The 20,561-nt window shown below is 41.3% G+C and overlaps 1 protein-coding gene across 2 annotated transcripts in view; it reads right to left on the bottom strand.

The window, feature by feature from the left end:
• The window catches only part of GLRA2 (glycine receptor alpha 2), a 109,371-nt gene that overhangs the window by 48,627 nt on the left and 40,183 nt on the right, over window positions 1-20,561 (bottom strand). For both annotated transcript variants that reach the window (XM_060273500.1, XM_060273501.1), the window contains exons 5-7: window positions 11,476-11,558; window positions 9,731-9,868; window positions 7,762-7,976 (exon numbers count right to left, since the gene is read on the bottom strand). In XM_060273500.1, the coding sequence (XP_060129483.1) occupies window positions 7,762-7,976; window positions 9,731-9,868; window positions 11,476-11,558 (436 nt within the window). The remainder of the gene's footprint in view (window positions 1-7,761; window positions 7,977-9,730; window positions 9,869-11,475; window positions 11,559-20,561) is intronic.

Raw genomic sequence — 20,561 nt, 5'->3', positions numbered from 1 at the left:
AGTAAGTACAGTGTGGAATCTAGGTTGTTAAACCCTTTTGCATATCCCATTTAGTCTGCTTTAAAGCTCCTGCCACCTTCTCTCAATCCATCATAGCTGCCAAGTTATCCCTTTTTTAAAGGGATTTTCCCTTATGCTGAATAGGCTTCCTCGCGAGAAAAGGTTACATTAACCAAAACTTGGCAGCTATGCAATCCATCTAGCAGTGAGCAGACCACACACTCTTAAATAAATTTAAAAAGCTTTACCTACTAAATCCAAAGGTCTGAATCATGCATTGTTCCATGCAGCAGCAAGGAGAACACAGGTAGATTACTCTTGGATGCAAAGTACACTATATAGTTCCCAGTGGTTTTTAAAGGGGGTACTCAAGGGTATGCAGTACCAGCACCTTTTTTTCATTGTTAAAAAGTGTGGCACTTACTGTAACAACTTCATGGTGAGTGCCGGCACCTAATTTTCTAGGGGGGGGGAGCACTAATAGTTTTAAACATGAACTTGGAGTAAGTTGGCTATCTAATAATCCAAATATTGAATGAGGCTGACCAAATGAACCTGCTATATAGTTCATTACACCCGCTCCATGCCTTTAAATGAGAAAAGTGCTCAGAGCAATTCGTCTAAACTGTGAACAGCTTTTACGGAAGCCTCATTAATGTTTGGAAACTGTGAAGCTAATCAACTCTTAGAACCATGTTTGGGGAATTTTACATTAACCAATTTGCTCCACTGCAGGTACTGCTCAGGCAGCCTTTTCACACAGAGTGTTTTTTTTTTTTGCGGCCTTGCTAAAATTATAAAGCATCTGTCTTTGCCCCAGTCATCCTAGAGAAACACGAATATATTTCTCCCCAAATATATGCCACCAAAGTCATGATAAATAGGCTACCACTATCAATACAACAGTAATATATTGCTCTTGTCTCTTGCTAGATAGGAGGAAAGGGAAAGCAAGTCGATGATATAAAATGGAAACCAACAGATTTCAGGAGCGCTATTTCAGTGCTCCAGAAATAAGCAAAAGACAGTATTTCTTGTTTCCATACTTAACTATCCTACAAAATATATGTAACAACACAACAGGGCATACAGTTGCTTGAACCAAAATAGGAACCAGATCGGAAGCTATTGTGAGGAGATGTTCTTAGATTCTACAGGCTTATTCAGGGCGCCAGTTAGGGGCTTTGCTGTTCCCCTTGAGTTCGGCTTGCTAAAAGCATCAAAGAAAATGGGCTGTGGGCAGATGCAAAAGGGCTGGGATTGACTGAAAAAGTTTCTCCGTCCCAGCTATATTCATCATCATTGGCTATTTTATTTTCAACTACTTTCCTAATGGTCTCTAGCATACAGTTCACTTTCCTGCCCCCCCCCCCTTGCAACTGCCGCACAATGAATTGACATTTTCACTGACTTCTCCAAAACAACCCCAAGATCTCTTTCTTGGTACACCACTGTCAGTTCAAACCCCATCAGTGTGCATGTGAGGTCAGGGCTTCCTGCTTCAAAGTGCATCACATCACCCTTGATTGCATTTGTCATTTCAATGCCCATTCCCCCATTCTGACCATTGGCCACGGTGGTTGTGGCTGATGAGAGCTAGAGGGTCACAAGTTCCCCATCCCTGCTCTGGACCAAGTTAAAAAGCACTTGACCCAATCCAGATCCTTGGGGACCCCAACCTCGTAGATCTCTCACTTGTGAGAACCATTCATTCATTCCTACTTTCTCTGTTTCGAGTTCTTTAACCAGTAACTGAGCCAAAAGCAGGTCCATCTGCTGACTGCTAAGCTTCATCAGGAGCCTATTTGAAAGCTCAAGTACACTGTGTCTTCTGGGTCGCCCCTATCTTCATGATTATTGAAGCTCTCAAAGAACTCTAAAATAGAGCTTTTAGACAGAGCGTACCTTGCCTTCAGTCAGAGATCTGTTTGGATGACAACTAAATCTAAGCACAGTAAATTGACTGTAATTCATAATTTATCTAACAAGATCGTACAAGTAATTAGTGGAACAGACCTCTGCTGAAGGTGCATTCCTGTACTTGGGCTCCAGTCCTGGTTAAAATCTTCCTAGGTTGCCTGCTGACATGACTAAGAAAGCAGGGACTTGCAACAACAACAACAACAAAATAGTTATGATGGGTGAATGCTAAATTGGTTGATAGAGATGTAGAGAACACATAAGACGATAGCCAGTGGCTTTTTATTTTTTATTTTTGAAACAAAAGAACAAATATTTTGAGCAGGTCTACAAAAGGGTTTATTCTAGCACAATACTTTGTGTGTGTGTGTGTGTGTGTGTGTGTGTGTGTGTGTGTGAATTGCAATTGAACTATTTCTGTATGTTGTGTTGTGCAGAATGCAAACCTCTTTTTATTTTGGCACACTGCTGCTACAGTCTGCATGAAAACCATTGTCTTATTCAAAAGCTCCTTAATCCAAAATAAATGCTGACACTTCAGGTAACAATAGTTGGCAAAGAACAGTTTGTAAATCACAAGCGGAGCAAGTGTTTGCTTTGTACTGTGTACTGTGTACTGAATAGATACCAAAACCTGCCCTACTCCTCAACGTGAACAAAAGCATTGATATGTTTAAGCAGGCCTAAATGGTTCCAGTTATCAAAATGATACATATGGAGGAAAGGGAACCATAATGAAAGAGGACACAATAGCAGTGCTAAAGAATGACCTAAACATCAAAGCTTCGTGAATGTGTGCAGTCATTGGCAGTCTGCTCACAGCAGCCAGTTCCAGCAAGCGAATGCAATTACGCCATAGAATCCAGACTTTCAAACACGAGATTGAAAAATTCATAGGTATTTATAACAGTGCGATTGCTGATCTTTTGTGAAATCCAAATATTCTTTCTAGAGCCTTAAAAAGCCTTCATGATGTGGAATAAGGACAACTGGGTGGGCAGGTTGGGTAGGCAAGTTCCATGTTACTTGTGTCACACTGTGCATTAAAAATAGGTTCCCACTGAGGGCTTGTTCATCCCTTGGTATATATTTGGATCATTATTCAAATAACTGCTTAGGTAACCACCCAACAAAGGAACAAAAGTGGTGACAGTCCCCAAATATGCATCATTCCCATGTATGTTTCAATGTAACCTCAAAGTGTCCCACTCATTGAATTACAAAAATGAAACAAAATCAGGGATGAGGGAGTCAGCAAGAGGAAAACTTGTGTTTTGTTCAGCCCAGCCCAGCCCAGGGCACCCTGATAAAATCCATTTCAGTTTCTCTCTTTTCCAGTCCACCTTTCCACAATGCCACATCTGTTCATGATTACTTTTTTTTAGTCCTCATGAAAATTCATCAACTTTTCTACGAATATATATATATTATATATACAGTAATGCCTCTGTGAACGTCCACCTTGTCTAGCGTCCATTCCGGTGAACGTCCACGGCAAACCCGGAAGTACTGGAATGGGTTACTTCCAGGTTTGTCGCTCTTGCATGCGCAGAAGCGCAAACTGCTCCACTTGTGTGCGCAGACGTGGTGCTTTGCCCTGCATCCTTTTCGCCTAGCGGCCGGGGCTCCAGAATGGATCCCGGCCTCAAAACAATGTACGATTGTATATTTCTTCTATGCAATTTTTGCAAATCATTTCTCCCTAACGCAACAGATTTTTGGATGTTATTTCCACTAATATATTCAGAGTTTTTAGCAGTTTGCCCTAGCATATGAATTGTTGTACACATCACTTGGTTGGAGAGATGCATTGCAAAATTCAGGGGAATGCAAATTTTGAAATTTTGTATTGTTTCAGAAAGTGCAGATCTGGTAGGCTCGCCTTTAAATGTGAACTGCATAAAATTCCTCTTGATCCATCCCTGCCCAGCAGTCATAAGGGGCAATATGCCAAGAGCTTGGAAGTGATTCAGGGCACCTCCAGACCATCTTTTTACTGGGCATTCACCCTGATTTGCTTGCAAAAAGCTTACACAAAGGTTAGATTATTCCTGATCTTTATGGAGCCTTTGTTCTGATTTGTTTGGGGTGAGGTTTACACACCATGGCAAAACATAGTCAATGGATTTCCATGAATGTGCCAATCTCATCCACTTTGCTCCCTCTCTACTATGTGTGGGAGAAACAAACCATAATACCTGTTTGGATGTTATTTCAATAGAGCTAAGGCTTGTTCTTGGCTTACTGATTGTGATTTGTATAGACTATGGTCTCTGGTTCAGCTGTTATGATAAGGCAGGAATCGTGGTTTGTTCATCTCACATATTAATGGGCAATATCCGTGTGCTCATGGTCAATCATTCACTATGGCATTCATCATTGCATGCAAACTAGGCCACTGAGAGGTACTGTAAAGCCTGTTTCAGGCCCAGAAAAAAAGCAAACCAACCGCAGAAGGACAAGGAGTTTGCACTACCATTTTTAAAGATACTAATTCTATCGTTGCTTTTAAACATCCGACTTTACAACAAATTCTTTGGAGCTTTTTCAAGAAGTCCCAATATTGGATGTTTCAACACTCTGCCCAATGAGTTGAACATGCACAGAAAGATGGTTACGCATGCTATAGAGTATATTTTGTGGCATTTTGTGGATAGGTGTTTTCTCAGGCAAAAAACCAATGCCTATAATTATGCAGCACACCTGTTACTGTTGGTGCATTTCCATGGAAACCAGACACAAAGCCTTGGCATCTCGTGTTTAATTATATAGATGGAAACATATAGATATAAAAATCTCAAAATCTTTGTATATTATGTAAGATCTTTCAGGTTACAAACTAACAAAGCAATCTTAAGTGGGGTGTGAGGATAGTACTTTCTAAGCCCTGGCTGCCGGTTAGAGCAGCTGCCAGTCAGAGCAGACAGTGGAGAGCTAGATGAACCAATGACCTGAATTCCTATGTTTCTACTAAGAAAAAGACATTGGCTATCTGTGAACATTTGCAAACTGGTTGTAGTTTGCTTGCCCAACTCAGTTACAGAATTGTACATCTCAGGTAACTCTAAAGGTGTAGGTAAAATGTTTTGGAAGTGTATTATAGAGAGCCATGTTTGACTGCATACAACAATCCATCTTCAGAGAAGCAATCTCGATGTCTTCAGAATAGAACAGCATTAGTATCAGGGAATCTGACATGAAGAAGAGCAGTAGCTGTGAAAGAAATAATCATGTTTTGTTGTTGTTGTTGTTGTTATTTAGTCGTTCGTGTCCGACTCTTCGTGACCCCATGGACCATAGCACGCCAGGCACTCCTGTCTTGCACTGCCTCCCGCAGTTTGGTCAAACTCATGTTCGTAGCTTCGAAATAATCATGGCAGGCCCCCAAATATACGGTTTAATGTTCCTCAACTCAACGAGTCCAGATTTAGAGGTTTTGATAATCCTTTTCATGTAATTCGAATGTTCCCTTCCACAGTTACAAATTATTCTTTTAAAAATCACCCTTCTTTGTTTCCTAGAATTATTTATTTATTTGTCAACCACTAGCTCATATAACAGGAAAATGTCTCAAAACACCACCTTCAAACTTTTCACAGTTTGAACACTGCTGTCAGTCAAAGGTAATTCCGCTAGCAATCATATTAAGTAAGCAAGTCATAGTGTCTAGTTGTAGGTCTATTAAATCCATCATATAATCAGTAAAGAAGGTCCGCTATCTGGTTTGAGGTCCAGCCTCAAAACACCATTGTGTCCAATCCCTTGCTTCACAAAGTGGGGCTGCTGTTGAATTGAATAGGGCCTAACCCGAGTACTGTGGCATTGACTCTGGGAAACAATTATAAGTCAGATCCTTACAAGCATCAAATCAGAACCAATCCCACATTTAAACAGTTACATTCTCCCTCCTTGTGGGCCCTTCTTCAATTGCGTCCAGCTATCACACCTTTCGGGACCCAGGTGGCGCTGTGGGTAAACCACTGAGCCTAGAGCTTGCTGATCAGAAGGTCGGCGGTTCGAATCCCTGTGACGGGGTGAGCTCCCGTTGCTTGGTCCCAGCTCCTACCAACCTAGCAGTTTGAAAGCACGTCAAAATGCAAGTAGATAAATAAGAACCGCTACAGCGGGAAGGTAAACGGCGTTTCCATGTGCTGCTCTGGTTTGCCAGAAGCGGCTTTGTCATGCTGGCCACATGACCTGGAAGCTGTACGCCGGCTCCCTTGGCCAATAATGCGAGATGAGCGCGCAACCCCAGAGTCGGTCACGACTGAACCTAATGGTCAGGGGTCCCTTTACCTTTATCACACCTTTAACATAATATTCCTTTACTCATCAGAAGGCATCTATAAGCAATCCATCATAAAGCCAGGCCAAGACATTTTTCTGCCTGAGGCAAAGGACAATATGGCACCCTCTCATTCAACATATAGAATCCAGCTGGACTGCCAGGAGTCTCTAAGCTCAACACTGGTGATTTGACAGTGTCTTCCATCTGGAGACAAGAGGCTAGCTTAGGAGTAAATGCTTAGGAGTTGCAGCTCCACACCCCAGTCATTTCAGGAGGCTGCCTAATTCTGTTCCTATCTGCTCTATACATTTCCCCGGGAAGTGTAACAACACTCAGCACCCTTAACAAGCTATTGCCAGGCCAACTGAAAAATAAAAGGCTGGAAGGACCAATAGTCTCACCAGGAAAAAAGCAGTTTCATGTGTTCTAAACGGTTATCCGTATGTAAAATGTCACATACATTTGTGATGAAAATATCGAAGTATTCGCCATCAAACATTTCATTACTTACAATCCGCATGTAAAACCACGTCTTCTGCAAAGCAAGCCACTCAGTTGAGCCAACAGTGATGAATCACCAGATTTTTCAGAAGTGTTTCATTTTTACCACCAGAAGAGCAACATCAACAAAATCTGTGCAATTTTCAAAGTTTCAGTAAAATATCCCATTTCAGCAGACTACACTACAGTATCTTCAAATATAATTAAATGTGAGTCATTGCAGATCATGGCCTTGAAAGATGACCAAGCTGTGTGGAATCATTCTACTGCTTTTATGTGGGAAGTAGCAACCCTGTCATGTTCAGCTGAAGATGTGAACAGAGCCTACAGACATATAAGCTGCTTGCTTATGGGCTCTGCATGTGCAATTGATGGAAAACCCTGTTCATGTTTGTTTTTGTAACTGGAAGGACAAGGGAGCAGCAACAAACCTCCCCTTACTCAAAGGAGGAGTTTTCCTAAATATAAGCGCACCCTGATCCTAAACATGTTCATAACAGCATAAGTCACATTCAAATCAGTCAAGTTTCCTTCCATTTAAACATGCTTAGGAATCCAATGGAAACATTTCGAAAGCATAACCAACCCAATATACATGGACTTGTAAGGAAGGTTTCAGGAGATGTAAATTAGTAAACAGAGGACAAGAACGCATCAGAGAACACACTTTTGCATTGTGTGGGTGCAACCATCAAACACTTTCATTGGCCCAAAGCTGCCCACGCAATTCCAATGATTCTGTCTCCTCATGTTGGACCAGCGTTCCTGTCAACCCCAGCATATGGCTTCCCAAGAGGAATCATGACCTTATCCTGTTCCTTCCATATGTTGCATTACGTATTTTAACTCTCACGCTCTTGCACACACAGGAGCCCCCTCTCGGAGTAAAAAGGACCAAATTCAAAGATCTCACCAGGGCAGAGCACATGGAGAATTAGGCCATCTGGCAATTAAAATGCGTGAGGAAAAATTAAGGAGCACGGCACAAAAGATTATAGCAAAGAGCATTCACTGCTTTCCATTAGCGAGTGGGTTAAGTGGAGAATCCTTACTTTTGGAAGAGAAGCTCTGGAGCCTGAACTCTGAGTGGTCATTGTCAGGACTGTGGTGATGCCCAAGGCAACTCTGGCTGGAGCAGCATCCATGTTGATCCAAAAAGAAACCCAGGACAAAATGACGATCAGCAGGCTAGGAATGTACATCTGGATTAAATAATATCCCATCTGACGCTCCAAATGAAACTTTACTTCAATGCATGTAAATTTTCCTAGAACATGAAATTGCTTTTATAAATCATTTTTGTACATTTTAATCTTCTTTTATTATGAGCATAAATTAACTGCCTTAGGCACAGGGAGTTTTGAAATGTCTAATATTATTCATTCATTCCTTCACCAAGGACTTCAAAATACTGCACAAATTCTTGTGGCTGGCATCCTATGTTGGTGGAGCTGACCTCAAGGTGCTCACTTGACATTTTATATCACTTGACGCAATTGACTGTAACACATTTTTTTCCATGGGGGGGGGGGGCGGAGATACGCATTGTTTTTGCTGGATAGTTTATATATAGTTTTATTAATGTATAATGAGGGCTTTTGTAGTTTTATTCATGTTTTCAAATAGCAAACAGTTTTTTATTCCTGAACAATCAGATATGAAATACTTGTATTGGGGCATTTGGCCTGATGTTTTCAGCAATGTGAGTTGCTGTATCGAATAAACAAGCTCCTTTTAAAAACTGAATGGTGGATTATATCTTTGACAATGGAAACTATCAAAGTCACCAATGCTTGTAATTAGTAACTCGACTTGGAACATAATACTTGGCTGCATTCCAAATTCAGCAATGCTTGGAGTGAACTAGTTCACTGAACTAGTCCAAAAATTTATGAACTACACCTGAAAGTAGTTCCCCCAATTGCAGGGTGTGTAAAAACTGAATTTAAAATTAATTTTAGAGTAGAACTTTGAATAAGTTCTAGTTCTTCTTCTTGTCTCTTCCCTATCCCAACCCCAGCAGAAAACCTGGGCTCTTAGCTTTCTTTCTTTTTAAAGATACATGAACTGAACATCCATAATGAAACCAAGAAAGCAAAATGTGAAGGCATCTTTCTAGGGCTTATTAGGCAGATACAGAGGCACTGTTATAGTTAATGGTGCTTAGTCACTTAATCACTGTGGTTAAACAATCTGAAGGAAGGAATGTGAGGTAATTCAATTATCTTCTCAATTGAAGAGATTTCCTTTTTTTCCAACAGGAACAGTTTTCAGAGAGAGAAGTAGAAGTACAGGAACAAAGCACATGATGGCTTGCACTGTGTGGCTGGCAGCAATTAAACAAAAGAAACTTTTTTGAGTATGAAAATACAATTTTGGTGAAAACTTCACCTGTTGACATTCTGTCTGTCGGGCAACTTAATACTTGTGTGCTACCACTTTACTTCTGAGCACAGCAGCTTGCAAACATTCTGAATGCTGATAAAATGTTGTCAGGGATGAACTTGAACTGAACTAGTTCATTTTGTATAAGAGGAACAAGCTTCCGTTTGGACAGGGTTAATTGAACAAGAACTACTTTTTAAAATGAACTTTCCAAGCATTGCAATTGAGTGGCATTTCCCCTTAAAATGTTTTTCCTGGTTCAAATTTTAAAACAACCTCTTTTTTTCCCTGATCCTTTGGAGTGCCGTGTAGTCCACATAATGAAATAGTAAAGAACCAGATTTCATAGTAGCTACAGAGAAATGCATACATATACTGTTGGAAGATGACCCTTGTATATTAGATCAGCGTTCTCCAGCCTGGTGCTCTTCAGATGTCTTGGACTACAACTTTAATTGTCTCTCGCCATTGGCCATGCTGGCTGGGGCTGATGGGAGTCAGGGGGGACACCAAGTTGGGGAAGGCTTTATAAAATGCATTACTCACCCTTCCACACCCAGCTTATATTTTACCCCTCCCACCCCATTTCCTAACATCTGCAGAAGTTAACTGTTAAATCAGTAAGCAAATGCTCACCAGTATTGTAATGTTTTGTGCAATAGCCAAGTTCTTTTTCTTCTTTCAAAATAAACTGTGGCAGAGTTAAGCCTTCTGCTACCTGCACTGGACCATCACTCATCCACTCAAATATCAGGTCATTCATAGTGTAGCCAACTAAAATAAACAAATTATATTTGATTAGATAATAACGGAGTAGCACAGTCTAAAAGCAAGAGAAACAAATTATGGCAGTAAAAGTGCTCTTGGTTTTCAGTGGGAAAACATCAATGGCAGATACACTAAATTAACTCTTAAACAGCACTATAATCACTACTTTTCTCACAAAGAGTGACATGATAATAATGACTGTATACCTGCAGTATAAATAAGGGAAACACACAAAGATATCTATGATAAGACCATATTTGAGGGAATATATAATTCTAGCTGGGAATATATAATTCTAGCAGCCTTTTACCCTGTGTTGCTCTATAATTGTAAGAAACCAAAAAAATCAGTGCAGTAAAATCAATGAAGTTTTAAAAGGTTTAGTCTACCATATTGATTCCAAATGGCATCCAATTGTATCCAAATATACACAAAAGCCTGCCCCTTGATCTCAGGAACCACCATGCAAAATTTATTTTAAGAGGTTCACGGCAAACAAACAGCTTTCCAACATATATATAGAGGGCCCACAACTTATGAGTAATTTATTTGCACAATGGCAGCTTTGCACCGGTGGAAGGAAAAATAAGTAAGTAAATAAATAAATGTAGAGCCCAGCGAATGGCGGGGGGTGTCTGGGATGGCCATCGTCTTCCACTGAGCATGCAGTTTTGGGAAGGACGCACATGGAGTAGGGAGGGAGGGGATACCTGCCTTACCAGCCAGATCAACTGAATCAACCCTAGTGATCAACGGGGTGACAAATGACACAGCCAGATTGCCCTCACATCCAATGCTTCACTCATCCCCTCCTCTCCAGCCTCTGTTTCTGCTGCTGATTCTGGACTGCTGTCTGCCACAGCCTCTTCCTGCTCACTAAGGCCTGTTACCTCTTCAGCTTCTGACACCCCCTCCACCCAGTCTGTTCCCTCTTCTCCCTCTGACCACTCCTTGTCATCTCACCACCCATCCCCTTCTTCCCTTGGGGGTTCCTTGGGGGTGGGGGTGGAGGTGTTCCCAGCTGGTGTCTCCCACCACTCCTCTAATCCAGCCAGTCCATGACAGTAGGCTTCTGTGTTCCATCTTGTGTTCCATCTCGTCCTTTGCTTCAGACAGCAAAATGTCTTTGGCACCCGAACAAAGTTGACCTTACATATGCATAGCATGTGCACTGACACTGGGAAATAACTGCACCCTGAAAAGGCACCTATGTGGACAGAGAGCAAACAAATGTGTCTAGAGGTGAGGACAAATGGCTCAGCAGAGTTTGGAACACTCACCATTTGGGGAGAGGGGAAGGGAAAACCTCCCAAGGTCAGGAGCTAGCGCATCGGGCTCTGTGGCCTGAAAAGACCCTTAGTGCTTAGGCTATCTAACAAGCATCATTAAAATGTGAGAGGGACAATTTAAACCTGGTTAGATGGAAACAGCAGCAGTTATTGCAGAGTTCTGTGTCAGCAGAAAAGGCGCGCCAGCAGCATAGTGTAAGAGAACATGAGGTTGTGGCAGCATAAAAGTGACATAAGATGCTGACATTTCAAGCAGTGAAATCATACATGGACACACACGCACACACACACGCACAGAGAGAGAGAGAGCATCTGATTACTTACAGCTCTCTAGCTGCATCGTACATGTTTGTACATCCATTGGAAAGTTCTTCAGGTCCATTGGACACGATAAGGTTAATGTTAGCCTAAAGGAGTGCAAAAGAGAATTAATTATGTTTAGTAAGCATGGAATTATAAACAAAAATGGGATTCTTTTAAATGAGCCATTGTTACATGAAAAAGATCAAAGCCTGTATCTGTCTATTAGTTCTGATGGTGAAATGGGGTCAGTATGCCAGATGTTGCTTATCTTAAGAGCGGCTCTTTTACAGACAAGGCCCTTTGAACTCCAAAAAATAGTTGTCTGCTTCCAATGTACCATATATATATATATATATATATATATATATATATATATATATATATGTATTTTAATCACCTGGCAAACTGAATTAAAAATTGCTTTTTTCTGTTGCAAATTAACTATACGCCTCTCCTTGTAAATGGCATGCTAGAGTGGATTTATATGGAAACCAATCCTATGAATGCAGTTCTCATTTTCTTGACCTCTTTTTAAAAACATGCGCACATTACAGTCACGAAACCTCTACTAAGAGTTGGTCAAGAAAGAGACATGTTAGTACAAATAGAATTATTAGTATCACACTGAGTAGTGAAATCAAATCTAAATTTGAGTCCAAACCTGGGCTGCACCTTTTATTAATTATTATTATTATTATTATTATTATTATTATTATTATTTGCCATAACAGGACAAGGACTTTCAAAATGTTCAGATTAACAAATCACTAGAAAAAACAGGTGTAGTGTTACACTTCAGTGATCAGAAAGTCCAAGCTTTCCAGGAATGTATGAGGGTCTTTTTTAAAACAAAATTAATGGGGCTCAAGCTTGGTTACTGTAATGTCTCTAGAGTTGGATTCCTGGTCTTCAGTGAGGAGGACAAGGGCATTGAAACAGAAGGGGGAAACCCTAGAAGTACATCAGCCCAATGAGCCACTGGGTTGCTTGTGCCGCAACCTATGGATGCGGTGTTGCTGTTCTCAGACTCAGAGGGCCCTATCACAAGTCTCCTGTGCTCTGTTGCAGTAGGAAAGTGATGGCGTGTTAGGGCCCTTTAACTGAAAGGCACCCTCTTGTGAGGATGGGGCGATCAGCAGGGATCCATATGCTGCTGCTAGATGGGCTCAGTCTCAGTTTGATGCTCAGTATGACACAACATCCGAGCCGTGCCCTACATCCATTCGGATCCTGGCCTTGCAGAAGGTCATGCCGTGCCCAAGGTCAGTGCCCATCTCAGAACAGCTACTTGGAAGTGAGTCCCACAATGTTTAGTGGGGCTTACTCAGGCAAGTTGGCAAACATGCGCATACTTACTTGAGACTATGCCCCACTAAACGCAGTGGGATTTACTTCTGAGTAAACATGCAAAGGATTACACTGCACATCCAGTAAAATAACTGAAAATTTACACAAACCAAATGCTTGGGGGGGGGGAGAGTTTACAGATTATTGTACAGAAATAATCATTCACTTAAATGGTGAGGGAAACTGCATACCATGTTCCTCTGTTTGCATGTCTTAGAATTCAGTTTGTCTATGGAACAGCAGATGAGCTCATCATGGCAAAGGCTAGCTATTTTTTAATATTAAGAATTGGTGTGGAATATACAGCGAACCTCTCTTACCTGTCAGACATTTCTATTGCATGTAATAGATGTGACATTTGTGTTACATACATTTTATTTGTGAGGGAAATTGTACTAAAATGAAACATTGTTGAAGGTAAAAAAGATTTTTTTCTGACATGCTTTATGAGTAATTGCTACCCAACCTGGAAGAGATCCCGACTTAGTTTTTCTCATGGTTTGTAGCATAGGTCAAAAGCAAAATATCCTTTAGTCAGGTTTGCATTGACAAACTGAACTAAAAAAACAGGGATATTCCACTGTGAGATGGATATCTTTCCTTAGGCGGATATTTATTCAACAGATGAGAGACAGCTCTCCTCATGGGGAAAGCCCTTTGCTAGGCTATCCCTTCTCAGTGAAACACATGGGAGAAAGTTCAGCAATCTCTAAGGAATGAGTACTTGTCTGAAACATAAATGCACTCAGCCCAATTCAGTGCTTGACAAAACATCCACACATTTATAATGAAGGTCTCCCAGCATTAACAATGTTGGATGAGCAATAATATTCAGGATCATTTGCAAATCCACTTATCTGTGGATTTTCCTCCTTATTGCAGCTTATTTCGTAGCATCTGACTTCCTAACATAAAAAGCTTGCTCTGCTAAAAGACGATCCTTCCAGATGCTGCATATTTCAATAAAAGTAATAATTGTCCTCCAAACAAATGGTGCTGCAACTAGGGTAAGCTAAAAAGAACAGAGAAAAATAAAGTGCAAGTGAATCTATGGGCACTCCCAGACTGTTTCTATGTTTGTGTAGAATTCAATCACATATGGACAAAATCAGGTTGCACAATTATAGTTGAATTGGAAGGTCTTGTGCAAGAAACCCGGTTGACTAAAACCCGGTTTCTTTATTTTGAAATAAAGAAAGTCATTGGGAAATGCACTGGAAAGTGTGGGATAATACTGGCTTTGAAACAATGTCATATGGGCTCGGTGCAAACAAATCAGAATAAATCCTCAATAACAGGTCATACAGAAATACCCTTTGGGTTCAGTTTGATGTCTTGTTGACGATTTTCTAGCCATGGGATTGAATAAGAGCTTCAGAAATGAGAAGCTTAGTACTAAGGACCTATAGCACATTGGGGCAACCAAGTAAAATTTATTCCGTGTGAAAAACAGAAAAACCAGGCTGAGAAACACTTTAAAGCCTAGCCAGAAAGGAGGTAACACAAGCTCTTTAGTTTACAAAATTAAGTGAAAAATAGTAATGTCTAAATAAAATGAAACCATTTAACGCACTAAAATGCAACACAAAGAGAACACATCAAGCACAAAACATCCCACTAGCTATTAAAAGAGAAATGGTAACACCTTTAGAATGAATATATTTTTCTTTGCAAGATAACATGTTCAGCAGCAAAGACAGTGGGCTGTTTGGATAGCAACCACAACTCTCCCTCTTCACTTGCCTCAACACGTTTTCTTCCCATCTGCCTGGAACAGTTTTCAGATTTGTGTCTCCTATAGGCAACTGGACTGCAGGTAGGTGAGACCTGCCATTAGATGACGGCTGCCTCTTTTTCTTGCTGTTGCAGCCCACAGGGAAGGGATGTAGCTCAGTGGTAGACCCCTTACTTTGTATGCAGAGTGCCCCAGGTTTGATCTCCAGCCAGGGATTGGCCTGGGAGAGACTCCCTGCCTGAAATCCCAGAAAAGCTCAATGCCAGCGAGTGTAGACAGCACTGAGCTTGATGGACTGAGTCTGAGTCATTCCTATTCTCCTAGAGCAGCCTTCACCAACCTGGCATCACCTAGATTGCAGCTCTCATCAGCTCTGAGCATTGACCATGCTGTCTGGAGCAACAGGCAGAAGTTCTTTTGTTTAAAGCTCTATATATTTTACACATCATCATCATAATTATATATTTATTTGTACCCCACTCTTTCTCCTAAAGGTGGCAAGAGACATTGAAACAGTGCTGAGTTCAATGGAATTTTCTTACAGGGGAAAAAATGTTTCCAAATTCCAACATGCTCACCATCAGAGCACACTTACGCTATGACTTGTCATTGGATCCTGATAAATTAAGTATTAGGCTACAGTATTTACTGCTTCTCTTTGGGGAGATATGCATGGATCAGCACAGCTGTCTCCCATGGGCACTCCTTGGGAGTGTGATTATGGAGCTGTTATGAAAAGCTCCTTTATCATTTACTGGTTTATACACTTTATTCCTAACATATAGAAAATAAAGTTCACTTTTATTTAATTAATGCAGGAATGCCTTATCCCCAGTGCAACGGAGTGCTTTATAAACTTAGAAACAAATTCAACAGTCACCCTACTATTACACAGAGACTCATTTGAACGAGATTGCACTTGATGCCTCATAAATATTGATGTTTCTGAGAATGTTCCCTCAAACACAGAGCAATGTTCATACAGCTTCACTTCACTTTGCATAGCACATAATGGAGCGGTGGCGAAAACAGAAAGCAGGGCTCTTTTCTTTTTAAAAGTTTAATAAAATATGCTGTAATGAGTCACTGCATGTTGATGTGTTATGTTAAGGAATGTAGCATCTATCTATCTCTATCATCTATCTATCTATCTAATCTATCTACCAACCATCCCTTCAGAAAATCCATGAAATTAAATTCAAATATAGTTGTGGTTAGTAGTTAAAACTAATGTAAGCTGTTTCTGCTTTAAGGTTGTACATTTTGTTTTTGTTTTAATGCCTTAGTGCATCTCAGGACAAACACTGGACATTTGCCTTCTCTTTATAATAGCCAGCAACTTCAAAACTGAAAGTACAAACAATATATCTACATTCAATGAAATGTGGATCACACTTCTGAGTTTTATGCTACATGTATGCAACCTTTTCCAGCACCAAAATGGCTGGGGATCTCCTGCCTATTCGGAAGGTCAGTGTGTGAATTGGACCCAGTGGCCACGGCCTCTAAGCTCAGCCACATGTTTCCTTTCAACAAAGACCATTGCTGCCATGCCAGTTCCAGCTCCCCCCATACAAAACTTACAGACTTGTAATATGTAGTAAGGTGTCTGTCACTCTGATGGGTGGAACCAGTTCGATACATTATGCTGCCTGAGGCGAAGGATAAGATGCTGCTGCCTTCACCTTCCATGTACAAGAGCCCAACGATAGGATATCAGCCTCCACTGCACCTTTGGCAGCAGGCTAGTTTAAGGAGTCCAGGACAGGTCATTTGAATGCAAAACTCTGCCACCTAACAGAGGAAAACAGCTTGGGGGGCTGCCACCATTTCCCACCAAAATTTACTCTCTCACTCTGTCTAATAGCAGAGCCAGTGCAGATGATGGGAAGACTATGTCTGTGAGTAGAGGGAAGGGTGGTAGAGAACAAAGAAGCCTCAAGGGTGCAGCATGTCTGCATTATCTGTATTAATGTAGCAATCGGGCCATTCTGGAATAATAATAATAATAATAATAATAATAATAATAATAATAATAATAACAATTTATTATTTATACCCCAGTTTCCCCAGCCACTCTGGGCGGCTTTCAGAAGGATATTAAAATACAATAATCTATTAAACATTAAAAGCTTCCCTAAACAGGGCTGCCTTCAGATGTCTTCTAAAAGTCTGGTAGTTATTTTTCTTTTTGACATCTGGTGGGAGGGCATTCCACAGGGCGGGTGCCACTAGCGAGAAGGCCTTCTGCCTGGTTCCCTGTAACTTGGCTTCTCGCAACGAGGGAACCGCCAGAAGGCCCTCGGCGCTGGGGCAGAACGATGGGGGTGGAGACACTCCTTCAGGTATACTGGACTGAGGCCATTTAGGGCTTTAAAGGTCAGCACCAACACTTTGAATTGTGCTCGGAAACGTACTGGGAGCTAATGTAGGTCTTTCAGGACCGGTGTTATGTGGTCTCGGCAGCCGCTCCCAGTCACCAATCTAGCTGCCGCATTCTGGGTTAACTGTAGTTTCTGAGTCACCTTCAAAGGTAGCCCCACGTAGAGGAAGCCCCCAGCAGAGTTAAAAACACTCTCAGATTGTGCTCAGAAATGTACTGGGAGCCAATGTAGGTCTTTCACATGAAGTGTGACTTCAAGGTCGGTGTTATGTGGTCTCAGCGGCTGCTCCCAGTCACCAGTCTACCTCTTATATTACAAGTTGGAACATAGCTGCACCTTCAAACTCTTTTGTCACTTCCTTTCAGTTTCTGTCTGGCATTATTCCAGCAACAAACTGCTTATTTTTTGGTGTGTGGGGTTAGCCTACACATAAAGTGAGTAGGAGTTTTATTTATATATAAAAATATGTTATGATACAAAAGCAATGACAGGCAACCCTCTATAAAAACTAGCCTGCTGCCTAAGGCCATAGCAGTGGCCTTCAAGCCAAACACTGGTTTGACAATGAATTTGATTTACACATCAGTGGAAGACCAAGGTAAATAACTGGAGAATAAGGGAACTTTGCAACCTGAGAACAAGTTAATTCACATGTTTTGCCTTAGCCCTTCTTCAGGAGCCGCTCAAGAGATTCTGCTGTCTGAGGCAAAGGACAAAACACACATGCACACACATACCGAGGGCAATAGAACTGGACCTTGAATCTGACTTCAGCACTAGCGATGGGACAGCATCTTCCACTGCACTTGAGACAGAAGACATCTGAAGGCAGCCCTGTTTAGGGAGGCTTTTAATGTTTAATAGATCACTGTGTTTTATTTTTCTGTTGGAAGCCGCCCAGAGTGGCTGGGGAAACCCAGCCAGATGGGCGGGGTATAAATAATAAATTTATTATTATTATTATTATTATTATTATTATTATTATTATTATTAAAATAGTTCAGCACTTTTCTTGCCTCTCCTTCCCTAGACTTTGTTGGTTAAATAAATAATTCTCTTCTGCCTGTCCCCATAAGAATCTACCATTGGCATATCTCTGTAGCTCTAAAATATTTTTAGTTTGTCATTATCTTCATGGAAGTCTGGTACCGAGGAATCCACACAATATCATTAAAAGTATGGAGCAGAGCTATGCTATTACTGCTCCCAAAAACGGAAATAACTTGCTTTGGTTTGTTTAAGTCTCATGGCACTTATTTACAAATCAGACTAATGGGAACATTTATTGTTGCATTTTAAATCTACCATTGGTGCTGTGCTGCCAAAAGGAATATTTTGCATAGGACACGGATCACCAGAAGTTACTACCAGTTCATGCCAGATGCAAACCATTGCCGGTTAGACTTTTATGTACACAGATGTGTACTTTGGCCTGTATCCAGTAAGCATTCTCCAAAAAGCCTATTAATACTAATTTACATAAGAAACTGTCTGCCTTTTTTTTAAAAAAAAAATCTTTCCAGCCAAGAATAGTGCTCTCTACATACAAAATTATATATGGGCTCTGCCAACATATCTCCTATTTTTAATTAAATACAGCATGCTCATTTTTTTTTTATAGAAATGAAGCCACCGAGTGAGGAAGGATTTAAAGCAAAGGCATTTTGAGTTTAAAAAGAAAAGCTGTTACTTTCAGGATATTTAAATCATTTTCTGCTGCTTTGCAACATGAAGTGTGACTTCAAAATGTTGTGGGCAAAATTCTGGTTCTTTGATGGCATGCCTGATAGCTCTAGTTCTGCAATGCACAGTCAGTTTTCTGGGATCTCTGCATATAAACCTAGCAATGTTGCAGGGTCCATATGGGAGTCAGTTATCAAAAGTAGTTATCCCTGTTCTCATGTGCTTTTCGTCTTTTCCTATTGATTACTGATTAAAGTAGCAGTTGGAGCCAAAAGGTTGGTCAGACAAATGTCCTGCAATGCTCCAGTGCTGGGTATGGCATGGTCCTCTTCACAACAACAGGGCCAACAGGAGGGTCAACGCTCAACAGATGGGGCGGAACTGACCTCTGGTTGTGGGCGGGACTTATACTTCCACATCCTGGCTTAAGGCACTATTTCTGCCATTGTGTAGGCCTGCAATAAGAGCTCTACGAGCTTTTGGTTGGGAGTTGGGGGAGTCCAATCAAGCGCAAGGCTGGCTAGCCCCTGTCATAGGCAGGAACCTGGCTATCACCCTGTGGCACCTGTCCTGCCACCTCAAGAGAGAGAGGGTGAGCGCTGTGATGATGGCAAGGGGTGGCGCTGGCTTTTATATATACCTGCTCCACCCCCAATGACTTGTGTGAAGATGCTATGTGCATCCGGGTACTAGCAACACTGTCTGACTTTTGTGATCCTAGACTTGATGTCCAGCAGCTGAATGTGTGAACACACTGTACAAAAAGTTGTGTTCGATAGAGTAAAAGTTCTAGCTAAGGTGTTTGATACAGTCAAGTCATCACTTGATGTTACAACTGCATGTGTGAATTGCATGTGTTGCATGTGAATTGCATTTGTTGCATGTGTGAACTGGCCCCAAGTACTCAGTAATCAAAGAGATGCGGGTGGCGCTGTGGGTTAAACCACTGAGCCCAGGGCTTGCCATTCAGAAGGTCAGGGGTTCGAATCCCTGCAACGGGGTGATCTCCTGTTGCTCGGTCCCTGCTCCTGCCCACCTAGCAGTTCAAAAGCACGTCAAGGTGCAAGTAGATAAATAGGTACCGCTCCAACAGGAAGGTAAAAGGTGTTTCCGTGTGCTGCTCTGGTTTCGCCAGAAGTGGCTTAGTCATCCCTCGGCCAGTAAAGCGAGATGAGCACCAGAGTCATCCGCGACTGGACCTAATGGTCAGGGGTCCCTTTACCTTTACCTTTACTCAGTAATCAAGTGTACAAAGAGGATGTGATGCACATGCATGTGTGAACCATTTCTGTGACATCTAGCAAAAGCGCTTTAACTCTGTTGAGGCAGGCTCCATCAATTAGCATTTTCTGTATTTTTGTATTCTTTGAGCCCACTTTCATTATTCCGGGAGGCTATTTCAATCCACAGTGGAATGCTTTACATTTTTAAAAAGTCATTCCAAAGAACAAGGAATTTCATACAATTTTGCCTGAGGATAATTGAATCATTTTTCTTGTGCTGGGCTTAGAAAAATGAAATCGAAAAAGGAATGTTCCCCCGAGAAGGCAAGATTCTGTGTTGCCTTCTAAAAAATGGCAACCTGTCAATGTCATCAGGGCACAGCCAATATCACTGTACAACAGGAGAGAGGAATATACACAAAATACTTAGCTGTTTGCAGAGCAAAGAACGACTTTAGGTCATGATAATGACCTCTGCCCTTTCACTTTGCTAATCTCTTCCATGATAAAGCAATGTTACTAGGGAAGTCAAAATCCTCTTAAATTTTAACATTAGATTATAGAACAACATTAAAGTCATCAAACTGAAGCTCTTGCTCTCGCTCTCTTTGTTGCACACACAGAGAGAGATGAACAGACCCATATACATTGCAGATCTGAGATATTCTCTGGAGTTCTGAACATTGTGTGTTACAGAGCACAAAGATGAAGCTCCTGGGATGAAGAAGCGTTGTG

The sequence above is a fragment of the Zootoca vivipara genome, chromosome 4, assembly GCF_963506605.1.
Source record: "Zootoca vivipara chromosome 4, rZooViv1.1, whole genome shotgun sequence".
In the NCBI taxonomy this organism is placed as follows: Eukaryota; Metazoa; Chordata; class Lepidosauria; order Squamata; family Lacertidae; genus Zootoca; species Zootoca vivipara.
The sequence above is the reverse complement of the archived record's forward strand: the minus strand, read 5'-3'. Positions and strand labels throughout refer to the sequence as shown.